At 38.2% G+C, this 24,742-nt stretch overlaps 1 protein-coding gene across 5 annotated transcripts in view; it reads right to left on the minus strand.

The window, feature by feature from the left end:
• Positions 1 to 24,504, minus strand: part of ROS1 (ROS proto-oncogene 1, receptor tyrosine kinase) — a 122,561-nt gene extending 98,057 nt beyond the window's left edge. For 3 of the 5 annotated variants that reach the window (XR_012033624.1, XM_072831608.1, XM_072831601.1), the window contains exons 1-7: positions 24,205 to 24,495; positions 23,729 to 23,987; positions 16,060 to 16,104; positions 14,910 to 14,969; positions 13,017 to 13,043; positions 7,621 to 7,681; positions 360 to 508 (exon numbers count right to left, since the gene is read on the minus strand). Coding sequence is in view for 4 of the 5 variants with exons in the window: in XM_072831608.1 (XP_072687709.1) it covers positions 360 to 508; positions 7,621 to 7,681; positions 13,017 to 13,043; positions 14,910 to 14,969; positions 16,060 to 16,104; positions 23,729 to 23,851 (465 nt within the window). In the remaining variant the exon portion in view is untranslated. Of the gene's footprint in view, positions 1 to 359; positions 509 to 7,620; positions 7,682 to 13,016; positions 13,044 to 14,909; positions 14,970 to 16,059; positions 16,105 to 23,728; positions 23,988 to 24,109 lie in introns of all 5 variants that reach the window. The other 2 variants (XM_072831602.1, XM_072831612.1) reach the window with 2 other exon arrangements.
• Between the last annotated feature and the right edge of the window lie 238 nt (positions 24,505 to 24,742).

Raw genomic sequence — 24,742 nt, forward strand, 5'->3', positions numbered from 1 at the left:
AACTTGCTCGTGCTTTCCCAAAGGGGACAGTCCTACGTGACTTTCTTGCCCTCTACGCTGGTTGGAATCATTGTAAGTGGGATGGGCAGATAATGACCAAGGATATGAGTAGTGGGTTATGTGATGCTTTGCTGAAGGAGGAAAATATATGTCTAACAAGATGTATTCCTCAAACATAAAGGGTTTAACCTCAAGGCGTCACAGAGTAGCAGAGATTAAAATTCGTCTAAATCCAACCAGTCATCTTATCCTCGAATCTTCTTTAGAATGTCTTTATGCCTATAATAATATGTAGTATTTGGCACTTTCAATACTTTGAAAAAAAACCCATGTGTACACACACAGGCAGCTTTTCATACCTCAGTATAAGTCCAGCTTCCAGGAAGTTGTGTGTATTTCCACTGAATGATGTATTTTACTCCGGAGATGTTGGCAGATTTCCATCGTAACGTCACACTGTGGCTTCCAATGGAAGAAGCAAAGGGAGCAGTGGGAAAGTCTGCATTTTCTGGAGAGAGAACAAGATTTCATTTACCACGCACCTCCGGCCCTCAAATCAGGAGAGAGGGTATCTGTTTATCTCATGCTTTCAGGAGTCTCTCGTTACAAATACACAGTAACTCACCTGAATAATAAATGAACATATTCAATTGGTTTATTTTTAAAAATCAGCTAAACAGTCTGGCATCTTGTTTTCTCCATAGAATTCACTATTAGCTTTTTTTTTTTTTCCCAGGCAAGCAACATGGAGTATCGTACAGTTTTCTCTAAGATACTGCTTCCTTAGTATACATGAGGGGGCTGGGTGCCAGGAGTATATACCCCAACACATTTTTTTAAATTTTATACTACAATCCTGTTGCTATTGCTAGATTGTCAATAAATTATTTTTATATGTACAAGTAATTATACTCCAAAGAATTCTATATTCATCTGTCTATATTGCAAAATATTTCATGACTTCTAAACATTAGTAACATAATAGCATTGATGTGGGAAATAAAGGCAGAAGAAAAATTATTAAATTTCCCTACTACTTACAGCCCATTAACAAGTCCCTGAAACAGGCAGAGTGACATTCCTCTAGGGACTCAACTGCCTGGATGCTGACACTTTGCTAAGGGCAAAAGGCAATCTTAGCCTGACCCCCAGGACCCTGTAGGTCTTCTTTAACATATAAAAATTCCTTTGGAAACTTCCTTTATCTCTACTCCCCAAGATATGGGTTGGCAATTCATCCCCGAAGCATATGACCCACTGATAAACATCTGGAGGGTCTCATGACTCAGGTTTTATTAGACAGTAATAAATGACTTTTCCCAACAATAGCTAGCCCCCTCAAGGTCCTGGAAACCTTGCTTCCAAAATTCCTGAGAGACTTGAGCTCTCCCTAGCCCCCTCCCCACTTGAAAGCACCACTGCTCACAATCCCAGTGCAGTTCTTTCTGCCAACAGGTCCTGTCCCTGTGCTTTAATAAAACCACCTTTTTGCACCAAAGATGTCTCAAAAATTCTTTCTTGGCTGTCAGCTTCAAACCCTAACGTCTTTCCTACGTCAACATTGCAACTGGCATCACGCATGTATTGGTGCTACTTCCAGGCCCTGTACAAGGGGCTAGAATTTCGAATGGTAGCTTCCACTGGAATGAAGTTATTTTATTTTACTTTTTCTATCTTCCAAAATTGTGACTGATATAATGCTTCAGCTTGCTTTATAATTCCCCCAATTTTTTATTATGGTAAAATATACATAACATAAAATTTACCATCTTAACCATTTTTAAGTGTGTTCAGTGATACTTAAGTACATTTATCTTGTTGTGCAACCATAACCACCATTCATCTCCAGAACTCTTCTCATCTTGCAAAACTGAAACTCTACCCATTACACATTAACTCCCCATTCTGGCTCCCCCAACCCCTGGCAAACACCATTCTACTTTCTTTTTTCTTTTTCTTTTTTCTTTTTTTTTTTTTTTTTTTTTTTTGACCATTCTACTTTCTGTCTCTGCAAATTTACTGTCTCTACTTTCTGTCTCTAATACATCACCTAAGTGGCATCAAACAGGATTTGTCTTTTGTGACTGGCTGATTTCACTTAACTTAATGTCCTCAAGGTTCATCCATGTTGTAGCACGTGTCAATTTTCTTCCTTTTTAAGGCTGAATAGCATTCCATTGTATGTATATATTAAGTTTTGCTTAGCCATTCATCTGTCAATGGACTACTTGGATGGCTTTCATGTGTTAACTATTGTGAATTGAACAAGAAGTGTCTAACATTGGTGTATAAATATCACTTCAAGACCTCACTTTATTGAGTATATATTCACATTGCTGGATTATATGGTAATTCTGCCTTTAATTTTTTTAAGGACCCATCATGCTGTTTACCACAGAGGCTATAATCATTTTACATTCCCACCAACAGTGCACAAGAGTTCCAACTGCTTCACATCCTCATCAACACTTTTATTTTGCTGGGTTTTTTAAGAGTAGCAATTCTAATGAGCGTGAGGTGGTATTTAGTTGTACTTCGCATTTGCATTTCCCTAATCAGTTAGTGATGTTGAATAGCATTTATTGACCATTCGTATATATTCTTTGGAGAAACATCTATTCACGTCCTTTGCCATTTTTGAATTGGATTGTTTGGTTTGTTGAGTTGTTCAATTTTAGGAGTCCCTATATATTCTGGATGTCATTTATCTTAGCAGATATATGATCTGCAAATATTTTCACCCATTCTATTGTTGCCTTTTTCCCCTGTTGATAGTATCTGATGATGCACATATTTTTTTTTAATTTTCACAAAGTCCGATTTGTCTATTTTTTCTTTCATTGCCTGTGCCTTTGGTGTCATATTCAAGAAGTCATTGCCAAATCCAATGTTATAAAGCTTTTGCTCTATTTTTTCTTCTAAGATTTTTATAGTTTTAGATCTTACATTTAGGTCATGAATCCATTTTTTCATATGAAATTATGTAAGGGTCCAACTTCATTCTTTTGCATGTAGACATCCAATTTTTCCAGCATCATTTCTTGAAAAGATTCTCTTTTCCCCATTAAAGAGTCTTGGCACCCTTGTCAAAAATCATTTGACCATCTAAATAGGATTTATTTCTGGACTCTTTTTTTTCTAGTTCATTTTTCTGTATGTCTGTCTTTTTGCTGGTATCACACTGTTTTGATTACAGTAGCTTATTACTGTAATAAGTTTGAAATCAGGGAGAGTGGGTCATTTAGCTTTGTTCTTCTTTTTAGGGTTCGTTGTCTCTTGAAATTCTATATGAATTTTAGAATGGGTCTTTTTTTAAGATTTTATTTATTTATTCATGAGAGACATCGAAAGAGAGGCAGAGACATAGGCAGAGGGATAAGCAGGCTCCCCATGAGGAGTCCAATGCGTGTCTGGATCCCGGGACCCCAGGATCACACCCTGAGTCAAAGGCAGATGCTCAACCAGAGCCACCCAGGGGTCCCAAGAATGGGTCTTTCTATTTCTGCAAAAGATAGTGGGATTTTGATAGGGATTATATTAAATCTGTAGGTTGCGGTGGGTTAGCATTGACATTTTAACTACATTATCTTTCAATCCATGAATATGGGATATCTATGTTTTCTTTGTTTCAGAAATGTTTTATAGTATTTTATTTTACAAGTTTTTCACCTCCTTGGTTAAGTTAGTTCCTAGGCATTTTATGCTTATTGATTCTATTGTAAGTGGAATTACTTTCCCAATTACCTTTACAGATTGCTCATTATCGGCAAACAGAAATGCACTGATTTTCATATGTTGACTTTGTACACTGCTACTTTGCTGAATTTATTAGTTCTAACAGTTTTTTGTGCTATCGTTAGCATTTTTTACATATAAGATCATATTACCTGCAAACAAGGATAATCTTCCTTCTTCCTTTCCAATTCGGATGGCTTATTTCTTTTTCCTGCTTCTTGCTCTGGTTAGAACTTCCTGTACTATGCTGAATAGACATGACAAAAGCAAGCATCCTTGCCTTGTTCCTGATCTTAGAGGATTAGCTTTCTTTCATAAAATAACAATCACTACTCTACTTGAGAAAACATACTTTTTTGTAAGAAGCTTAAAATGGCTAAATACAAACATCCATGATCTCACTCTTCCTGCTTAAAAGTTGATACCATTCTGATAACTATAGATACTGAATCTGGACTAATTAAACTCCTTATTACCAGAATGCTTTGTGACCCAGAAAAAAGAAAGCCGGGATCCCTGGGTGGCGCTGTGGTTTGGCGCCTGCCTTTGGCCCAGGGCGCGATCCTGGAGACCCGGGATCGAATCCCACATCGGGCTCCCGGTGCATGGAGCCTGCTTCTCCCTCTGCCTGTGTCTCTGCCTCTCTCTCTCTCTCTCTCTCTCTATCATAAATAAATAGCAATTTAAAAAAATTAAAATAAAAAAAAGAAAGCCATTGTCATGTGAGGTGCTAGCCCACAGAGAGCACAACCCTTCTCTGCTGATTATTCTATTTATGGTTAATTTTTAGCTGTTATACAAGCAAAGCACAGTTCCATTTCCCACCCCACCCCGGTTTTATGGTTTGAGATAAGAACGAGGATTGGAATATTCAGTGGGAAACCTTTGTCAAAAAATAAAGGACACCTCATTTAAAATGGAGTCAGGAAGACCAGAAGGGGGAGCTCTCATACATACACCACTTATTGCAGCCTGCATAACCAGCACAAAGGAGGTGAAGAATAGTTTTGCCAAGGAGGACATTTTTCAGATAGGAATTTTATCTTTTTTTTTTTTTAAGAAAAAGAAGGAAGATCCCTCTGTGCTCCAACAACAATGCACTAGCCACGCGCACAGCCAGTGAAAACTCTTGTTCTTCTCCAGTGAACTTTTGCTCAAAACATCCCTCCCCAATTTCCTCCTTTCCTTTCTAAAACCTGACCTTCCCTTTGTTCTCCAGACTTGCCTATGGTTTGCCAGTTTGCCATAGTTTGCTTGTCCCGAATTGCAATTCCTTTGCTATTCCCAAATTAACTCATTTTATTGGTAAGATAACTGGCTATTTTATTTTTAAGGTTGACATTTTAAAGAGATGTCCAGTGTGGAGTTGTCAGTGGAGTGAGGAAGAGGATCCAAAGAATCAGAAAGAAGGTAAGTTGAGAACGGGGCAGAAGCGACCAGAGTTCTATGAGTAAGTACAAGTAAATGTAAACTTCACAGCCAACTGGAGACATATGTTTCAAAGCCAAGGCAATGTGTACAGAAAATTAGAAGTCAAGTAGGTTTGTTTGAAAATATCAGGACAAGGATCAACAAAACAAGAAAGAGAAGCTGAACTGAGCTGTATACTACTTTCAGTACACAGCTGAATGGGCAAGAAAAGGCTCTGGAATCAGACAGCTGGGTTAAAATCAAGTTACTCCCTTTCTAGTTCATCTTCAAGTTCATCCCCTTTTTTTATGATTTTGTGTATTTATTCATGAGAAACATAGAGAGAGAGGCAGAGAGCCTGCAGGGAGCCTGATGCAGGACTCGATCCCAGGACCCAGAATCATGCTCTGAACCAAAAGCAGACACTCAACCACTGAGCCATCCAGGTGCCCCAAGTTCCTCAATTTCTACGTGGTCCCAAGCAAATGTATACACTTTTGTGCCTCGTTTTTCCCATCTGTAAAATGGGGATAATAATAGTAGTTATACCTCAGAGCTCAAAAAGAGCTAATACCTATAAATTATTTTTAACAGTGCTTGACTCATAAATGCCTAATAAATAATAGTTCTTTTTATTTTAATATATTATTAACTATTACCATTTTTGCCATGTGGAAAAGAGACATGGATGATATCTAAGACAGAATAATATAGCAGACTCACAGATAAATGGACCAGGTACTAGATGTGTTACAGCCAAAAACGATCTTAGGTCTATACACAAAAAGATTCATTATAACAAACTAAAGGTGTGGTCTATAAACAAAACTGCCTTTTTTTAGACGTGGTACATCTCATTTGTTATTAGTATATAGATATTGATTCATAGCCAATGAGAAATTTTAAATAAAGCATTGATTACACTTGTATTTTAACAGACTATATAATTAAGCTGATAATGTAACTTTGGAACGTAAGAAAAGAATGTAAATCAAAGTTTCCCAAGCTTTCCCAGTTCTGGCATCCTTAGTTTCTCAGGAATTCTTTTCACAATTCCTTAGACGAAAAGAATTACCTAACAGCCCATTTATTAAGTATTATAACTTGAGTATGTGTGTCCTTTCAACTCAGCATATGTTTGAAAGAAATAGCACACAAAAATTGAAAGACAATAAAGGCACTTAATCCTTAAATAAAAACAACTGTACATGAATGGGATCTGTGTGCCTATTGGAAACAGCACAATTTCTCCAATATTGTAATCGGATTGGGCACCACCGTTCCCATTTCCTGTTCCACCCTGAGTTTCTTACGGTACTTGCTTTTTATCACAGCAATTGCCAAAAAACTCAGCATTGCAAAGATATGCTATAGAAAGGAATGTAGTGCATTTCATTGTTTATACCATGAACTACCTCCAACTAGTAGCTCCAATGATGTCCAGAAGATGTCAACTATCCTAGGTCTCCCTTAAATGTTCAAAACACACCATGAGGTAGATGCAATGCACTGGGGCACCTCAGTGCACAGTTTGGAAAGCATAGAATATAAATCTTATCCATAGCTAACTCCCACTTCACAGTAGGAGAAGAATGTATCACTATCTCTCCACAGAAATATCGACAAGTTTCTGTCTAAAGAACCAGAAGCAAATCAGGACATTTATAAAGCAAGATCCTCCCAATTTCCATCAGCCACTGAGAGCAAGGAGCAAGCCATTGAAATAAAAGACTACAACTAATGGAAGAATCGATCATTTCTGAGTCTGGAAGGAGCTATCTATCTCCCAGTAGGAGGAAGACCCTGGAAATTCTGGAAAAGAAAGCTACTAACATCCAGACCGTGACTTATCAAAGAGCTGGTTCTTCAGAAACCACTAGAGAATTAACATGGTAGGACAAAGCCACTTGGGCACACCCAACCTGCTCTGATATCAGAGGGAGTTGGAGACATACACCTAAGTACCCTACTTACTCAAAATCTAAAAGCAAGAGGCATAGCTTCTATACATTCAGTAAATTTCCCAGAGCCTTATAGGGAGTCATGCCTATAGTAGGTACTCTATTGACCAGCTAGTAGATGAATAATTAAATGCACACTAAATAAAATTCTCCTGTGCTTTTGGTTCATTAAAATAGTGGCATTTCCTGATACCAAGTCTGTGTAGGATCCATACCTGTCTCTTTCCCTAAGATATAAGTGATTTCACTTACTGAACTGAGGGCAAAACGTCAAATTCTAAACGTCAGTCAGATACTGTGTCTCCTCTATTTTGCTCTGAAAGAAGAGTCTTGCTGAGTTTCCATCACAATGGCTTCCACATCTGAAATTATTGAATTTTTCCAACATATGTATATATTTTTTATACATGTGAGAGTCCAGATAGTTAGAGAGATGGCCCAATCTCCTTACATAAGCACGGGTCCCTAGAGTGGCTTGGAGTATTTTCAATGACCATTGCATAGGTCTGCTTACCTAGCACTTCTGCTTCAAAAGCACCTTCGGCACTGCTGCAGCCCACCTCACACGATTCTCGCTGGAAGTCAGAGAGCAGCCACGTCAGTCCAGCCTTGGTCCTGCTTTTGCTGATACATTTCAACTACCTTGTGTGAAATTCAAATGCCTGGTATATAACTATACCTGCATATCAATGATTTCAACTGCAATACTTTAGGTTTCCAGTTGAACACAACCTTTCAAACCTTTTTGACCATGTCTCCAAATTCCAAAACACATTTAACCAAACAACACAGGACACACACATGTTGGGGAAAAAAATCTTGAATAGTACTTACTTTTTTCTCCTTTTTTAAGTTTTAGGGGGATATATTCCATTTGCCATAAAATTCACCCATTTAAAGTACACAGTTCAGTGGGTTTTGGCATATTCACAGAATTGTGCAATCATCATTACAATTGAGTTTTAGAACAAGTTGGTCCCATCAAGAAATCCCATACCTGTGATGCAACCATACATGTTCTCTTCTAGTCTGTTCTTCCCTTTTGTTTATTGTGACTCTTTATTTGTTAAATTGATTTCATGACCCTCTAATGAGTGACACCCCAGAGTGTGAAAAAGCACTGAGCTCAACAATACAGTGATCTGTTTGCCACCTTGGTCAAAGGTTTAGTGAGTTAATAACCTAAAACTGTAGCCTAAAATGATGCCTATTTATTTTATACATCCGTGCTTTCCTTCAGAAATTAAAAATGGATTAGTCCATTTTATAGTAACTTGAACATTTTAATGAATATCTTAGTACTAATATTACATTTTAAGGTCTACAAAAAGTAATTAACATTTTACTTCATTAACTGAAAAGAGGTAAACATTTTCGTGACCGTGATACAAATTGCCTGCAACTCTTAACAGTTGTATTAGGATTCATTCATTCATTCACTCGAAAGAAGGAAGGAAGGAAGGAAGGAAGGAAGGAAGGAAGGAAGGAAGGAAGGAAGAGAGAGAGAGAGAGAGAGAGAGAAAGAAAGAAAGAAAGAAAGAAAGAAAGAAAGAAAGAAAGAAAGAAAGAAAGAAAGAAAGAAAGAAAGGAAAAGAAAGAGAGAAAGAAAGAAAGAAAGAGAAAGAAAGAAAGAAGAAAGAAAGAAAGAAAGAAAGAAAGAAAGAAAGAAAGAAAGAAAGAAAGAAAGAAAGAAAGGGAGAGAGAGAGAGGGAGGGAGGGAGGGAGGAAGGAAGGAAGAAGAGGAGAGGAGATAAAAAGAAAAGAGAAAAAAAGCTTTTGGAGAAAAAGCACAAATTGTAGGACTATAACATAATTTGCAGATATGATACCTAGGACAACATGCTATTGTTTCTCATGGTGATAGTAAAACCATGACACAATACATTTGCCCTAAACATCCCAGGTAATTTGCAAATACCAGCTGTACATTGTTTGACCTGTTCACTCAAGGGAAGTGCAGACTGATAAGCTCAGGTTTGCTTAGTTAAGGATTAATTTAAATATCTCAGTCTAGTTCCAGATTATTTATCTTAAGGATTTAGTATACTTTTCACATCCTTTTTGCAGGTTTCAGTAAAATACATTCAACATGTTAACTGCAGAGAATAAACATACCAAGTGGCGACAAAATTATTGTGTAACATGGATTTTTTTTCCAAGAAGTAAAACCAAGGAAGAAGAAAGGAAATAGAATGGTGTTTATTTGGAAATATTGCTAGTCCTGAATATCCAGTAAATTGTGGGTTGGGTTTATTTTCCCTGGATTATTTCAGAAGAAAATATATAATAAAATTCTGATCTATCTAGGAGTTTAAATGCTTGGTTACATTGTGAAGCTTGTATCTTTTTCAGCTTTATTGAGATATAATTGACATATAGATTATTTAAGGTATACAACATGTTGATTTGACACGTTTATGTATTGCAAAATGACTACCACTATAGCATTAACTAACATCTCCATCCTATCCTATACTTTACCATTTCTTTTTTGTGATGAGGATATTTAAGATGTACCTTCTTGGCAACATTCAGGTATAGAATGCAATATTACTAGCTATAATCATCACACTGTACATTAGATCCCCAGAACTTGTCAATGTTCAAACTGGAAGTTTATATTCTAAGGAGTTTAAATGTTATATCAAGTGGGGGCAACACTTAAATTAGATTCCTTCCTCTCTCTCTCTCTCTCTCTCTCTCATCTAACATTGCACTTAGAATGATGACATTAGCTAGTGCTCAAATGGCCTAGAGAGAATCTAAAAGTAGTGGGATTCAAGGAATTCATGGAATCTGAGCCCAAAGCCCCAGGATGAGGCATTTATACAGTGTATTCCAAGCTACTGAAATACCATTCCAACTACAGGAGCTACGCTTGTGCTTCCCAAGGCCTCCATCAGTCTGCTGTCCCTGTTTTGGTCCATACTTATTTCTCCCATAGTAGTAAAACCACCTTTCTCACCATCCCCCTGGCTCCACTCCTGTATTTATCAGACTGGCACATGTGCTTGTGCTGGCAATGGCTTTTCTTACTCCTATAACACAAAGGGGACCTACCCACCGCCTTCCTGGGATGCCCCCAGTACAGCCTCTCCATATGAATTGTGACTTCCCTTCCCTTCCCTTCCCTTCCCTTCCCTTCCCACCATTCATTCATTCATTCATTCAAAAAAATGTTTATCGAGTACATATTGTGTGTGTGTGTGTGTGTGTGTGTGTGTGTGTGTGTATGTGCCAAGCACTGGTTTAGGCTTTAAGGAACTGGCCATGAGCAGAGCAGACACGTCCCCCCACCTTCATGGAATCTATATTCTCTAGGAAGAGGACATTCAATAACCAAGTAAAAAAAATTTTTTTAAATAAAATACACTTAGATTATGAAAAGTGCTATGAAAAAAAATAAAACAAGTTTAAAGGCATAAGGCATGACTAGGCAGGAAGGAGATTTCGTCTCATTAGGATACTCAGGAAGAACCATGCAGAGAAGACCCTGGAGCAAGGACCTGAGTGATTGCAAGAATCCGGGCTCGCAAGGGTCTTAAGGACAAAAGCTGGGAGGCAGAAATGTGTCTCCCATACTCAGCAGAGGGAAAGGCAGGTGTGGCAGGAGAGGGAACAGGGGGAGGGGTGCAAGGTGAGGCAGGAGAACCTGCCATAGGTAGTTCACAATTTTTTTCTCATAAGGCAACTTGAAGCCATAAAAAGATTTTTAGGAGCAATGTGATCTAATTTGTGTTTTTAATTATCAGAAATAAGCCATTTCGCTGGCCAACATCATTTGCCAAGTTATGGCTTGCTAAGCTAACTCTTCCAATACTATTTCCTCTAAGAAACATGTGCAGAAATTCCCAGCTTCTAAGTTGAATGAAGCATTAATGGTTGAAGTTTGATCTCCTGCAGGTGTGAGTAGCTGAGTTAAAACCTCTGTGTGCCCATATAAGTCTCAACCTATCTAGAGAGCATGTATTGCTGTTCAGTTCTATTTCATTTAAAGTGTAAAACAGCAAAGTATGCAAAGAAAAGAACAGAAAAACTATGTAAGTTATAACACTGAGAGAAAAGATGTACATCATATAAACACAGACGATGGGGCAGCGTACTGATCACCAGGGAGCTACCACATTAGAAATCCAATCTTGGGGGGCACCTGGGTGGCTCAGTGGTGGAGCTTCTGGCTTTGGCTTAGGTCGTGATCCTGGGGTCCTGGGATCAAGTCCCACATCGGGCTCCCTGCAGCGAACCTGCTTCTCCCTCTGGCTGTGTCTCTGCCTCTCTCTGTGTGTCTCTCATGAATAAATAAATAAAATATTTTAAGAAAAAGAAAGAAAGAAAGAAAGAAAGAAAGAAAGAAAGAAAGAAAGAAAGAAAGAAAGAAGAAGAAAGAAAGAAGAAAGAAGAAAAGAAAAAAAGGAAGAAAGAAAAAAGAAAGAAAGAAAGAGAAAGAAGAAAGAAGGAAAGAAAGAGAAAAAGAAAGAAGAAAGAAAGAAAGAAAGAAAGAAAGAAAGAAAGAAAGAAAAGAAAAAAGAAAAAAAGAAAAGAAAAGAAGAAAAAAGAAAAGAAAAGAAAAGAAAAGAAAAGAAAAGAAAAGAAAAGAAAAGAAAAAAAGAAAAGAAAAGAAAAGAAAAGAAAAGAAAAGAAAAGAAAAGAAAAGAAAAGAAGAAAAGAAAAGAAAAGATCCAGTCTTGGGCTGCTTCAGTGTTTGAGAGGCTTGAACTGTCTGACTTTCTTAATACAATCTTCCCAGGGACGGTTTTGGGAGGAGGGTGGTAATGTTACTTTAATCACATAAAAATATTTGCAGGCAGTTTTTGTTTTTTTTAATCCCAATCAGGAAAGACATAATTGTTTTTTTTTTTTTTTACATAGGGAGTGAATTCTCCCCCCCTGTTTTACCTCTTCTTAGCCAACCTTGACCCCTCTCCATCTACTCCCCAGGAAACATTCCTCAGGTACAGAGTAGGAAGAGACTATTGAGAAAATGTTTCAATGTAACATTTTTTGTTGTTTATTTTTTATTCTCTAGTAAAAAGTAATTTTTCTATTTTACTAATGGCTGATGTTTATGCTCCTTTCCCAGGCAGAATAAGGTAGTCCTTTGGTTTCAAGGACACTTAAATAGAATACAACCTAGGTTTTACACTGAGAAATACTGTATTTTCTTCATAAACATCGATGGTTGGCCTAAAACTAATTCTGAGTGCCATAGAATCCAGAACAATTGAAGAAGATCAAGTAGGAAAAGATCAAAATCCCTGAAGTCTTTCTGAAAAGGAGGAGAAAATCCAGTCGGGAGGTGGGGGGGGATCCCCATGGGAGGAAGGAGTTGAGAAAAGAGACCTGAGCCACCAGAGTCAGCATGAAGATACTTATTATCATAGCAGGAGAAAAAAATTAAAAATCATATATTTTAAAAGCAGCACTTTAAAATATTGTCAAAGCACTTTGTTGAATAAGGAAGAAAATTGCAACTACAGTGTTCTTTTTTAATATACCATATTTAATGGTGGACCACTGTGATTTATAGGGAAGAAGATGAAATCTTCTAGATGGGTCCCCTCCTTTCTCCTCCCCACCACCCTTCCCCTACCACCAGGCTCCCAGAATTAGAACCTGTCCAATCAGATTAGAGCAGCAAATATGTATATATGTGAATAGGTGTGTATACATACACACATATATATGCACACTGGTATATAAAACAGCAAGTATTTGTGTCAAAAATGGAATCTTAAAAAAAATGGAATCTTACAGTCGTTTTCATACCCAGATTAATAGCACTCCCACAAGGAATATTTTTAAGCACTGAGAATTAGTCAGGCTTCCTAATTCTTATTTTAATAGCTTTTTAAATATAAGAGATAAAGACATTGGGGTTTGATGACATCCTTTTTGTGATTGCCAACTCACCTCACAAACAGTGTCATAAGTGTCGTTCTGCATAGAGAAAAAGAAAAGTGAAATCACTTAAAATCCTTAAGGTTGTAAATAATTTTAATGACACTGTTCCTATATATTTCGTTTAAATAAATTTCTTGCCCCACCATTGACAAACAGCCAATAAAAGCAATCAAAATCAAGGAGCCCAGAGCTGGGCCTTTGATCCAGGCAGGCCACTGTATGAACATATGCTTACAGTTAAGTGACAGACTCTTGATTTCAGCTCAGGTCATGATCTCAGGGTTGTAAGATGGAGCCTCAATTCAGGCTCTGCACTGAGCTGGAACCTGCTTAAATATTCCCTCTCTCTCCTCCTCCCTTTGCCCCTCCCTGCTCGTCACTCTCTAAAAAAAAAAAAAATATATATATATATATATATATATTTTTTTTTTATGTATCACTGGAAAAATGGTGGAGTTAGATTACCTACCACAGATTACCTCTTAGTAATCCAGGTAATCCTTAGTAATTCTCAGGTTAGAGAATGAAGAGGTGTTGGCAGATGCCCACTGGAGACAGAACTGGAAATGAAAACCACCAATAGCTCTAGCTAGCAAAGGCCAGTAGGTTCCTCTGCCCAGACTGTCTGCTCCGGTGCCCACTCTACCGCCCAGACTGCTGCCAGCAACACGTGGTACTTCCCAGTCATTCACTCAGCAAGTGCTATCTGAGCACCTGCTATATGCCCCTTGTGGTGTTCCATGAAGTAGACACAGCGTGAACAGAAGGAGAGAGACCCACTCTGATGTGCTTACACGTCAGAGCAAAAGACAGCAAGCACAGGCCCAGACTAAATGATGATTTCAACTGAAATTGGTAAAAAGTGGTACCAAAGAAAGGTAAAATATTTTTAGAATGTGTAATAGTTCCCAAATCCAGAGAGCGCCCGCTCCACTGTTTGGTAACTTCCATACTATGGGCACATAGTCACAAGCGTGAGAGCAGCCCTAGGCCTGTGATAGAGACCTGGGGACAGACCACACAAGGAAAGCCGTGAGCACCATTTGTAGGGAGAAGTTAATATCCTTATTTAAATCTCAATGATATAGTTTCAATAGAAAACAGAATTAGGATTACCCCAAATTACCATGATTTAACCTCAGACCTGAACAACCCGAACAAAGGAACCCACTTTTAATAAAATTTGTATTCACTGGACCAGAGTAATTACAGTGTATGGAGCATTATCCTTGGAAGGGAGGTTCTATCACGATCCTAATTTATGGACAAGGAAAGTGAAGTACATTAACCAGTTTCACACTAAGTGGCAAAGCTGGGATAAATTAAAGATAAAAAGTAAAGTACTTGGGGATGTATTTTCTACCTAGAATGGAATAAATGTAGGGCTTTGTGACCTCTGCATTTGATTGCTGCCATGTTCTCTGCAGAGAAACTTCGAACATGATCTAGGGCCTCGCTACCCAAAGTGTAACCAGGAGACTACAAGCATCGCATCACCTGGGAGCTTGTTACCGGTACAGAATCTCACGTCCTGGCCCAGGTCGACACAATCAGAATCTGCATCTTAACAAGATCCTTAGATAATTGTACTTTAAAATTTGAGAAGACTAGGAAATTTGACAAATGCCTGACATTTTACCAAAAGGCCTTTCTGGTTTGGAGCAATTGAGCATCCATCCCGGGGTTCCACGGTTTGCATTCACCTGCCTTGGTCCCCAGTTGCATTAAGAGCGTTTATCTCCATTTCCCCCACTATTCTGTATCACTCGGGCCATCATACTTTTCCTTTAGAGTCAAGCAAACGAACTGAAAGCCAATGGAAATTCAAAAGGGAATCCTCTTAGGTAACTTTTCTCTTGAAGGCAGTATTAGTATCAAAACAGAAACATAACTAATACTTACACACTTTAAAGCACAATTTTCCTGATCTACAGAGTTCCAAAAATGACATCCTTGGATACACTGCAAGAATAAGAAGAAACAAAGGTAACTAAAAAAGTGTGACTTTTGTCACTTGATAGCGCAATGTAGTAACAGAAAGTATTTTAGAAATAAGTATCTAGGGAATCCCTGGGTGGCTCAGCGGTTTAGTGCCTGCCTTCAGCCCAGGGCATGATCCTGGGGTCCTGGGATCGAGTCCCACATCAGGCTCCCTGCATGGAGCCTGCTTCTCCCTCTGCCTGTGTCTCTGCCTCTCTCTCTCTCTCCCTGTCTGTGTCTCTCATGAATAAACAAATAAAATATTTTTTAAAAAAAAGAAAGAAAGAAGTATCTACCCAGGATTCTGTGGCCTCAAAAGGATCAGGGCCTTTGGAATTCTAAGCAGAGCTCTCATATTGGCAGGCAGAGCAGGGCTTGGTGTGATTCATTGCAGGGCAGCTGGGTTGCTGAGTGGAGGTGGAGTGGGCAGGGCTAGAACCCGGAGAGCACCCAACCTTCAGAGAGCACACTGTCTACTGGGTGGCAGGCAGCAGATAAAATCCTAGACAGCCTGACATTGAGCATATCGTGAGTCCTTGCCATGGCCTTACACAACAAACAAAACCGAAAACTGGAGACTCAACCGGAAGGCAGCCTATCGAAACCTTAATAGGTCAACAGTTTGGGGAGTCTGCTCATGTTTATATATTTTGAGTCACTAAACACTTGTTGAATAAACGAATACAGGTGCAGAAAAGTAATAAAACCATAAATGTAATTGTTGGAAGAAACACTGGAGACCATCTAATCCAACCCTCTCGGATAACACGTAATAAAACTAAGTCTCAGAGATATTAACTAATTTGCCCAAAGCCACACAACAATGTAGAATCAAAATCACGAAGTTGGATTAGTCTTGTGTTCTTTCCTCTTCGACACACTGTGCCTGAGTTCGTTTTTGAATATTCTGGAACTCAGACTTCTCACTATTTCCAATTGAACTTCCTCTAGTAAGGACAAACAAATGAGACTTTACTTAGGAACTATTCTTATTGTAATAAAACCTGACCATTGTCCCATTTTTATCAATGCAAACACTATAAACTTCCTGACAATGGAAGTGATTACTCACCGGTTCACTCAGATTAAATGGTGTGCCAATGTCAAGCTGCCAGCCCTGAAGTGAAGAAGGAGATCATAAATATGTTCAGTACAACTACCACACCTTTTTGAAAAAAAAAAAAAAAAGCTTCGTGGAATAGTGGTGCCTCCTCCATGTTTTCTAACCATAAAGTACAATGCTTTAAAGCCATTGAATCAGTCATGAAATCTGGTAAAATGCTAGTGCAAATTATAAGATGGAAAGCCTGAGAACTCTGCAGAAATGATCAAGGCAGGAAGGGGGCCTTGGCTGTCAGGAGTGGTTAAGGACAATGGACAGATTCTCACACGATATTAAATAAGTCTGTGCCTTTAGTCAAGTCATCAAGTCAAAAGACTTGTGGATTAAAGAAGAATTATGTTCAGAATTTTTTTAAGCAGTCTTACTAAGAAGAGTGAAAAAAAAATACAAATTCAGAATTTTACATATAGTAAAATGTCAGATTTTTCTGGGGTTTGTTTTTCCTCATGTTTTCACAAATTTTAAGAACTTTCTGGGCTGGGAGAGAATCTAAGAAATAGGAACCAAGAGGGAGCGAAATCTATAAATTGTTCATCCTCTCCCTGGTTGTGATGTGAGCAGAGTCCTTGATAAACAGAAAGGCTTACAAAGAATGGCAATACTAGGCCCATGATGATCAGACATGTGCCTGAATAGTGTTACATGGATGGGATCTAATCGTCAGCCGGCCTCACTGACTGAGAATTATGAGCACTAAGTGAATATTCCTAGCACCTCTCCTTGGTACTGCTCAGAACCTCCCCTGAAAAGTTTCTGGATTTGAACTATTGAATTAAAGAGACGAAAAAAAAAAAAAGAGACGATTGATCCAACAAGGAGCACGCCATCTGTCCTTGACTGAGTCAGCACTATAAGCAACGTGTGTTCCAGGTGATAGGAGAAAATCCAAAGGGGCCCTGAAAGTGTTTTGTTGTTGCTGTTGTTGTTGTTTAAGATTGATTGATTAATTGATTGATTGATTGATTGATTGAGAGAGCGTGCACACGTGTGAGCAGGGGGTGGAGTAGAATCTTAAAGCAAACTCCCAGCCCAGCAGGGAGCCAGAAGTGGGGCAATGGGGCTCAGTCCCACAACCCATAAGATAATGACCTGAGTGGAAATCAAGAGCCAGACACTTAACTGACTTAGCCACCCAGGCTCACACTGACACCCCCCGCCACGTGGTTTAAGCATCTCTTGAGGCCCTTCTGAATAGCCTGCGCTTTTCAGAGGGAAGAGAAGATCTATTTGTCAGTAAGTTTCACTGAGCCTTCTCTCCCCTTCCAGGTAAGTACCATTCATTATCCCCTGCACTCTATCCTTAGTACCTAGAACAGTCCAGAGGGATGAGGTGTTCAATAAATACATATGGAAGCAATAAATCCATGAATTCCACGTGGCCTGTTATGTAGGACTGCTCCAGAAGTCCTATCTCTTGGAAACCTCATCCAGTGACCTGGCATTGTGGGAGTTTACTTGAGAAGTAATCATGCAGGAACCAAAGAACCAATGTTGCCTTTTCCCCTCTCATTTACTGGTGTCAATGAAGATTCCTCTAACCTCCATTCCCTAACCACTTATATTTGTAGAGAAAGGAGAAGCATGCTTAATATGTTTTGTTTTTAGATATTAAGTACTTAGAGAGTAAGAATTGTATCTTTTAGATTAATTTTGCAGCCATGGGCATAATAGTGCTTTGTTTTTCCGTGATTTTGTTCAAGAAGAAGCTTTTGATTCCCCTTTATATGATTGAACCACAATCATACACAATCAAGTCCAAGAGTGAATTTGCAATTACATTTTTTTAGATCCCTTCAAACATCCGTTAGCTCATAAAAACAAAACAGTGGTTGCTGGGTAGTTTCTACATTCCATTTTAAACAGTAGGCCTAAAAAAAATTAAAAATTAAAAATTAAAAAAATTTAAAATTAAAAATTAAAAAAAAATAAACAGTAGGCCAACAGAAGATGTTTCTTGGTGACCATAAAGTCACATTGTAACAGTACTGAGTCTTTTCACTGGCAGCCTTCAAGATTAAATTTAACAGGCTGAAGGGAGAGCTCATCAAACAGTCTTGGGCATGGTAGCCTCATGAGTCAGGTCAATGGGGTTCTATGAAGCAGATTTTGACAACTCCTGTCCTTATCATCATTATAGCTACCATTCAGTGAGTATTTCCTATGTTCCAGGCACACTGCAAGGTGTTTTACACTAAATCTCATTCAACATCTCAAAAGCTAGATGTGTTAGATATGTATTAATTCCATTATACACATGAGACACAGGGAAGTTTAGTAAATCGCCCAAGAGTTAAAATTTAAAGGAGGTTGAGAGTTGCCTCAAGAGCCTGTGCTTTTTCTTAACCAAAGCACCTGCCTCCCGTAATCTGCACCAAATTCACAGTCCTCACTTTGCATTTAGGATCCTCACCAGTCTACCTTAGCTCTATCTCCTCCAATGTTCTGCTTAAAACACACAATCCCAGTCCTGGGTCTTAAATCTTCTTACCCCATACCTACATCTTGACACAAGCTTGTCTTTCCTGCCTCCCCTCAGCTGGAACTAATTTCATTCCTTTACTTCCTACCCTGATAAATGAAACAGAACAGAGTGGTCTGCATTTCGGTCCCATACGTGACACTTGCTCCTGATGTGATATTTTCAAAGTTACCTGTGCTAAGTATTCTCACCTGGCACAGAAGGAAGATAATATTGAGTGCATTAGCCCTGTGAGGGTTCAAGTAAGTAATGGATTACTATAGAACAGTGCCAGGCACTTGGAAATCTATTAGCAATATTATGTGTAAACTTGCTATAAATAGCTTTTTCTAGACATATCTCCAGTGAGTTGTGCAATCATCTTTTCAGATACATTTCTTGATGCTCAACTGTACATGATAGTGCTGGTTTATCCCAACTTTGCCAGCTATAAATGTTTTTATCTTTGCCAATTTGATGAAAGAAAAGTTGATCATTCTGCAACTCTGTGGCTGCTATGAGGTTGCACATCTATTACATGCATGTTAGCCATTTCTATTTCTTGTTTTGAAGTAGGTCTTCATGTTCTAAACTTCTTTTGAATACTTTTTTATATATAAGGGTTGGTAAAATTCTGTTCATCATTTGTAGTCCTTCTTCCTTTTTTGGCTTTGTTTTTCTTGTATTCTATTTATTGTCAAATCCTTTCTAAGTAGTTAAATTATTAGTAATTTCTTTTAGGGATTGTGTATTTATGAGGCAGTTTTCTTAAGGCATTTCCACTCCAAGATTGTAGAAATATTCATCCCTAATTTATTCTAATATATCTATGGGGTGAAGTCTTGTTTTTGTTGTTTGGTTGGTTGGTTGGTTGGTTTTAAATCATAGTATTTTTTAATACCTCCCAGAGTCTATTTGAATCTGGTAGTTTTATGAGGAATTTGGTTTTTAAAAATTGGCCGAAATTTTTTTAAAGGCTTTATTTTGGGGGCGTTTGGATGGATCAGTTGGTTAAGCCTCCAATTCTTGGTTTGGCTCAGGTCATGGTCTCAGGGTCATGAGATTGGGCTCTGTGCTCAGCGGAGGAGTCTGCTTCTTTCTTTTTCTCTCTCTCCTTCTGCCCTTCCCTCTGCTTGCTTACTCTCTCTCCTAAATAAATAAAGCCTTTATTTTTTTATTTTTTAAAAGATTTTATTTATTTATTCATGGAAGACACACAGAGAGAGGCAGAGACATAGGAAGAGGGAGGAGAAGCAGGCTCCCTGCAGGGAGCCCGGTGTGGGACTCGATCCCAGGACTCTGGGATCACACCCTGAGCCAAAGGCAGATGCTCAACCATTGAGCCACCCAGGCATCCCTAAATAAAGTCTTTAAGAAGGACTTTATTTTCTTAGAGTAATTTTAGATTTGTAGTGTAACTGACATTAAGATACAGAGATTTCCCAAATACCTCCTGCTTCCACCCATGCATAGCCTCCCTCATTATCCACATCACTCACCAGAATAATTCAGTTTTTACTAAGTGTAAATCAGCACATACACAATTATAATCACCCAAAGTCCTCAGTTTACCTTGGGGCTCACTCTTGGAGTTGTATATTTTGTGGGTTTGGACACATGTATAGGGACATGTATCCATCACTATTATCATACAGACTAGTTTCCCCGTTTCTAACAATCCTCTGTGCTCTCCCAGTTCATCTCCCCACCACAACCAGACCCACTCCTGGCAACCACTGATCTTTTCATTGTCTCCCTAGTTTTGCCTCTTCTAAAATGTCATATGATTGGAATCATCCAGTATGTAGTCTTTTTAGGTTGGCTTCTTTCACTTAGTATAAGACTTTATGGTTTACTCCATGTCTTCTTATGGCTTGAAAGCTGATTTCTTTTCAGCTCTGAATAATATCTTGTTGTCTGGATGTGCCACAGTTTACTTATCCATTCACCTGCTGAAGGAAAGTGTTATTTTTTTTTATTCTAAATGAACAGCCTCACTTTGGTTTGAATTGCCATCTTTATCATATTCCACACTCCTTTATGTGGCATGGCTTAACTCCCAGGCTGTATTCTAGTTTTTTACATCCCTACGCCAATACAAACTGTGCTAGTTTCTGGACATTTTATGGCATTTTTGGATTCTGACTTCATTCTATTGTCTTGCTATAAAGTGATGTATTGATACACAAGAATGCTATTGATGTTTATACTTTTTTAACAGGATAAACTTCTGAACTCTTGTTTCTTTTTTTTTTTTTTGAACTCTTCTTTTTAATAGTCTTTCATTGAACTGAATTGATACTTCCAACAGAGCATTTCTCAACACTAGTTCCTCAGTTGTTGGGACTCGTCACTCAAAAAAAAAAAAAAAGGTTTTGTTGCCAAAGAAGATCAGAAAATTATGATTAAACAAAGCCATTGAGGGACACCTGGATGGCTCAGTGGTTGGGCTTCTGCCTTTGGCTCAGGGTGTGATCCTGGAGTCCCGGGATTGAGTCCCACATGGCACTCCACTCGAGGAGCCTGCCTCTTCCTCTGCCTGTGTCTCTACCTTTCTCTCTATGTCTCTCGTGAATAAATAAATAAAATATTAAAAAAAAAAAAAAAGAAAAGCCATTGGGACACCTGGGTGGCTCAGTGGTTGAGTGTCTGCCTTCAGCACAGAGCGTGATCCCGGGGTCCTGGGATCGAGTCCCACATCAGGCTCCCTGCATGGAGCCTGCTTCTCCCTCTGCCTGTGTCTCTGCCTCTCTCTGTGTGTCTCTCATGAATAAATAAAATCTTTTTTTTTTAAAGTAAAGCCATTAAAATAAATAAATAAATAAATAAAAAATAAAAGTAAAGCCATTAATAGGCTATGAATCTACACAGAACTGACAAAAAGCATTTCCATAAACTGTTGGACCATGAATCTTTTGTTTTTCATTAAAGGATGCCACAATACTCGTGTTCTGAAGAACATTCATTACTTTTTGTTCTCTGCACAAATAAATAAAAAATTTCAAGTCAGTTAATACATTAAACTGATATATACCCTCAATTGATGTAGAACTACTCATGCTCAAGCACAGAACCATGATTTGTGCACATTTGAACAGCAATCCTAACATTCCTTTGTATAAGACTCTTTGTGTTTCTTTTTAAAAAGCAAAGATGCCTCAGTATCAAGAACAACCGAGTGAAATCAAAGCTGACCTTCACAGCAAATGTCCAGGCTAAAAAGAGTGGAACACACACACACACACACAGATGCAAACAGTATCCTGAACTCCAGCACTTTACATGTCCTTTCCCTTGATCCACGGCTACGTTCACTGTTCATTCACCTGTGTGGGAGGCCCAGATGGAGAACGAGTATTACAGTCACCAGGCAAATTGACAGACCGTGTCTCTGGCAGGGGCCACCACGTCGACTGTGCCTGTGTCTGTAGGTGGTGAGCGGAAGGCAGTGCAACAAGGGAACAAACGCTCTACTCCTACTGCCTGAAACCCAGGAGCCCACACAAAGATAAGACAAAACTAAACTTAACTAAAAAAAATGAAACAAAATAAAATAAAACAAAACGAAGACCACAGTAATGGAAACAACCAACATCAGTTTTGATAGTTAAGAGGAAATTCACGAGGCTGGTAGTACATTTATAGGATGGAAGTATTCTAAATATAGTGAAGACCCTGTTTCCATAAAAGCTTCGGGGTATAGGAAAAACTTACAATGTCATGTTACATGAAAAAGATGAGTGTACAACGGTATGTAATATATATATACATATTTGAAGAAAAAATACTTTTACCTTTATTCTTCTCTACTTCTCTATCTTATAAATATTTTACAATGAATATATGTTCTTATTATAATTGGGGAAAAAATTTTAAATTTTTCAATAAATAATACATTTAATAGTTTCATTGTTCCATTTTTTAATTTTTTTTCATTGTTCCATTTTTAAGTTTGGATGACAACTATAAAGTCCTCACGCATACAATTCCACATTAATGCCAGTGAGGTCTGCAACAGTGATTTATATAAAATATTAAATTTCTGGGTGCCTGGATGGCTCAGTCAATGAAGCATCTGCCTTCAGCTCAGGTCACGACCTCAGGGTCCTGGGATCTGGCCCTGCACTGGGCTCACTGCTCTGCGAAGAGTCTGTTTTTCCCTCTGTTTCTGCCCCCCCACCCCATGCTCTCTCTCTAACAAATAAATAAAATCTTTTTAAATGAATAAATTAATTAAATTAAAGACCAAGCTTTTTAAAAAAAAAAGTGCTACTATCCATAGAAAGCTTAAGTGGTGCTTTAATCTCTAGTTTAAATTAAGCCAGAAGAATGTAACAAATAATTATCTTTTTTTTTTTTATCTACCACAGACTTCTACCTCCATACTTTAGCCTAACAATGAGTAGTGTATTTGGTACTTTTATTATTCTAAAAAGTAGAACTAGAAGTGGTGTAACATGTAAGCTATCATGCTATTTCCTTTGTCTTTAGATAAGAAGAATGCATCTTTCCCTGGCTAGAATGTATTTGGTTTTTACAGCTGATTCAGTGGTTGTTTTAAGCACAACTAAGTCACAATAAGTGAAAGATACAAAACAATTTATATGAGAAGGATATCCCAAAAAAAGCATTACCGAAAAAATTATAAGTGCACAGGTAAAAGTAAAGGAACTTAAAAAAAATTCTTGCTTTTCAAATAAGGTGTGTTCTATATCTGCACTTGCTTCCTTGGGCATTTACCGACCCATACAACCATCCATCCACGGTGTAAATAGTACTGCTGTCTGCAACTAGCAGGCATTGCCCTGTGGCCAAACCTATTTCTTGCTTCAAGATGGACACAAATGGTTTTGTAATAAATGAGTTTAAATTGGTATTTTTAAAGCATGCAAAATTCATCACACAGAAGCCCAATTCCTATGTCCCTTCACTGAAAAAAAAAAATCTATCAACAGATAAGGAAATAAAATAGCCCTCCTCTAGCTTCTGTAATTAAAAATATTCCAAACTCACTCTGGGGGAAAAAAATCTTTCTTGCCTTGCTACCACTTCTCATGAGAAGATTTCTCATAAAGAGACAGTAATGGACTCAGTTTTAACAAGCTGAAGTCTACATGTTCCAGGTCTTACAAAGACAAATATTAGACCAGCAAAACTTACCAGGTTAGTTACACATGACTTTAGGCAGCTGTTTAAAACTGTGCACTGAATCACAGAAATCCATATGCAGCCAAGAGTCGCAAAATTGACAGATTTCAGAATGAGCCAGCAAATGTTCTTCATCACTCCACCAATGGCGATTTTTAGATGACTGTTCTTCTCATTTTCTCCATCCCACTATATCAATTCTCTTAAGTTTCAGTTGAAAGAGTGGCCAGTGGAGTTTGGGGTTTTTTTTGACATGTTATAATATCTTTGCCTGTTAAAATAATATTTAGACCATTTACTTGAGACCTTTGTGTCCTAGATAGCTGGCAAGGTTCACATAAGAGCTATCTCATAATTGAGTTTCCTTTTACCCTCATAAGGAAAGTCACCCACCGTCTGAAGGTTAGATCTTAGAAGTGCGCTTCACTCAGGAAGCAAACAACATAGAAAATGCAAACTGCATTTCAGCAAACGTGTGACACACGCACCATCTGAAACTGCAGCACTTCGGATCATCCACCACTTCACTTCTTTGAGGTTGGTTCGGCTTTGCAGGAAACTGGGGTTTTGACCATCTCTGCTGCAGCAAACAGTGACACAAACATAATGAAGAATTACCAGAAAAATAGAGTCAGATGATGCTGCAGAGGGGGAAAGCAGAGCCCTTAGAAAGCAAATACATATTTTAAAATTAAAAAGCAAACAAAACTGAAATTAATAGACAAATACTCTGAGGGTGAGTCCAAGACCAGGAAGTTTGTCAGAGTACTTTGAGAACTTCACTACATATTAACTAAAATACCGCCTTATCAGACTATTGAGACACAGAGCTGAAACCAGCTACCACAGACCTAAGATATGCACAAGAATAGTGTCTTGAAAAGGAAATATTGTACAAATTTCAATTAGCCTAGCATCAAGATAAAGTTAAGGATTTGAAACCCAGCAAGGTACAGAAGTGAGTCATTCTGGAGAGCTACTTTTTAGTTTGCTGAGGATTAACCCTTTCAGGCCCGAAAGTTGTGC

Source organism: Canis lupus, chromosome 1, assembly GCF_048164855.1.
Source record: "Canis lupus baileyi chromosome 1, mCanLup2.hap1, whole genome shotgun sequence".
NCBI classification, from domain to species: domain Eukaryota; kingdom Metazoa; phylum Chordata; class Mammalia; order Carnivora; family Canidae; genus Canis; species Canis lupus.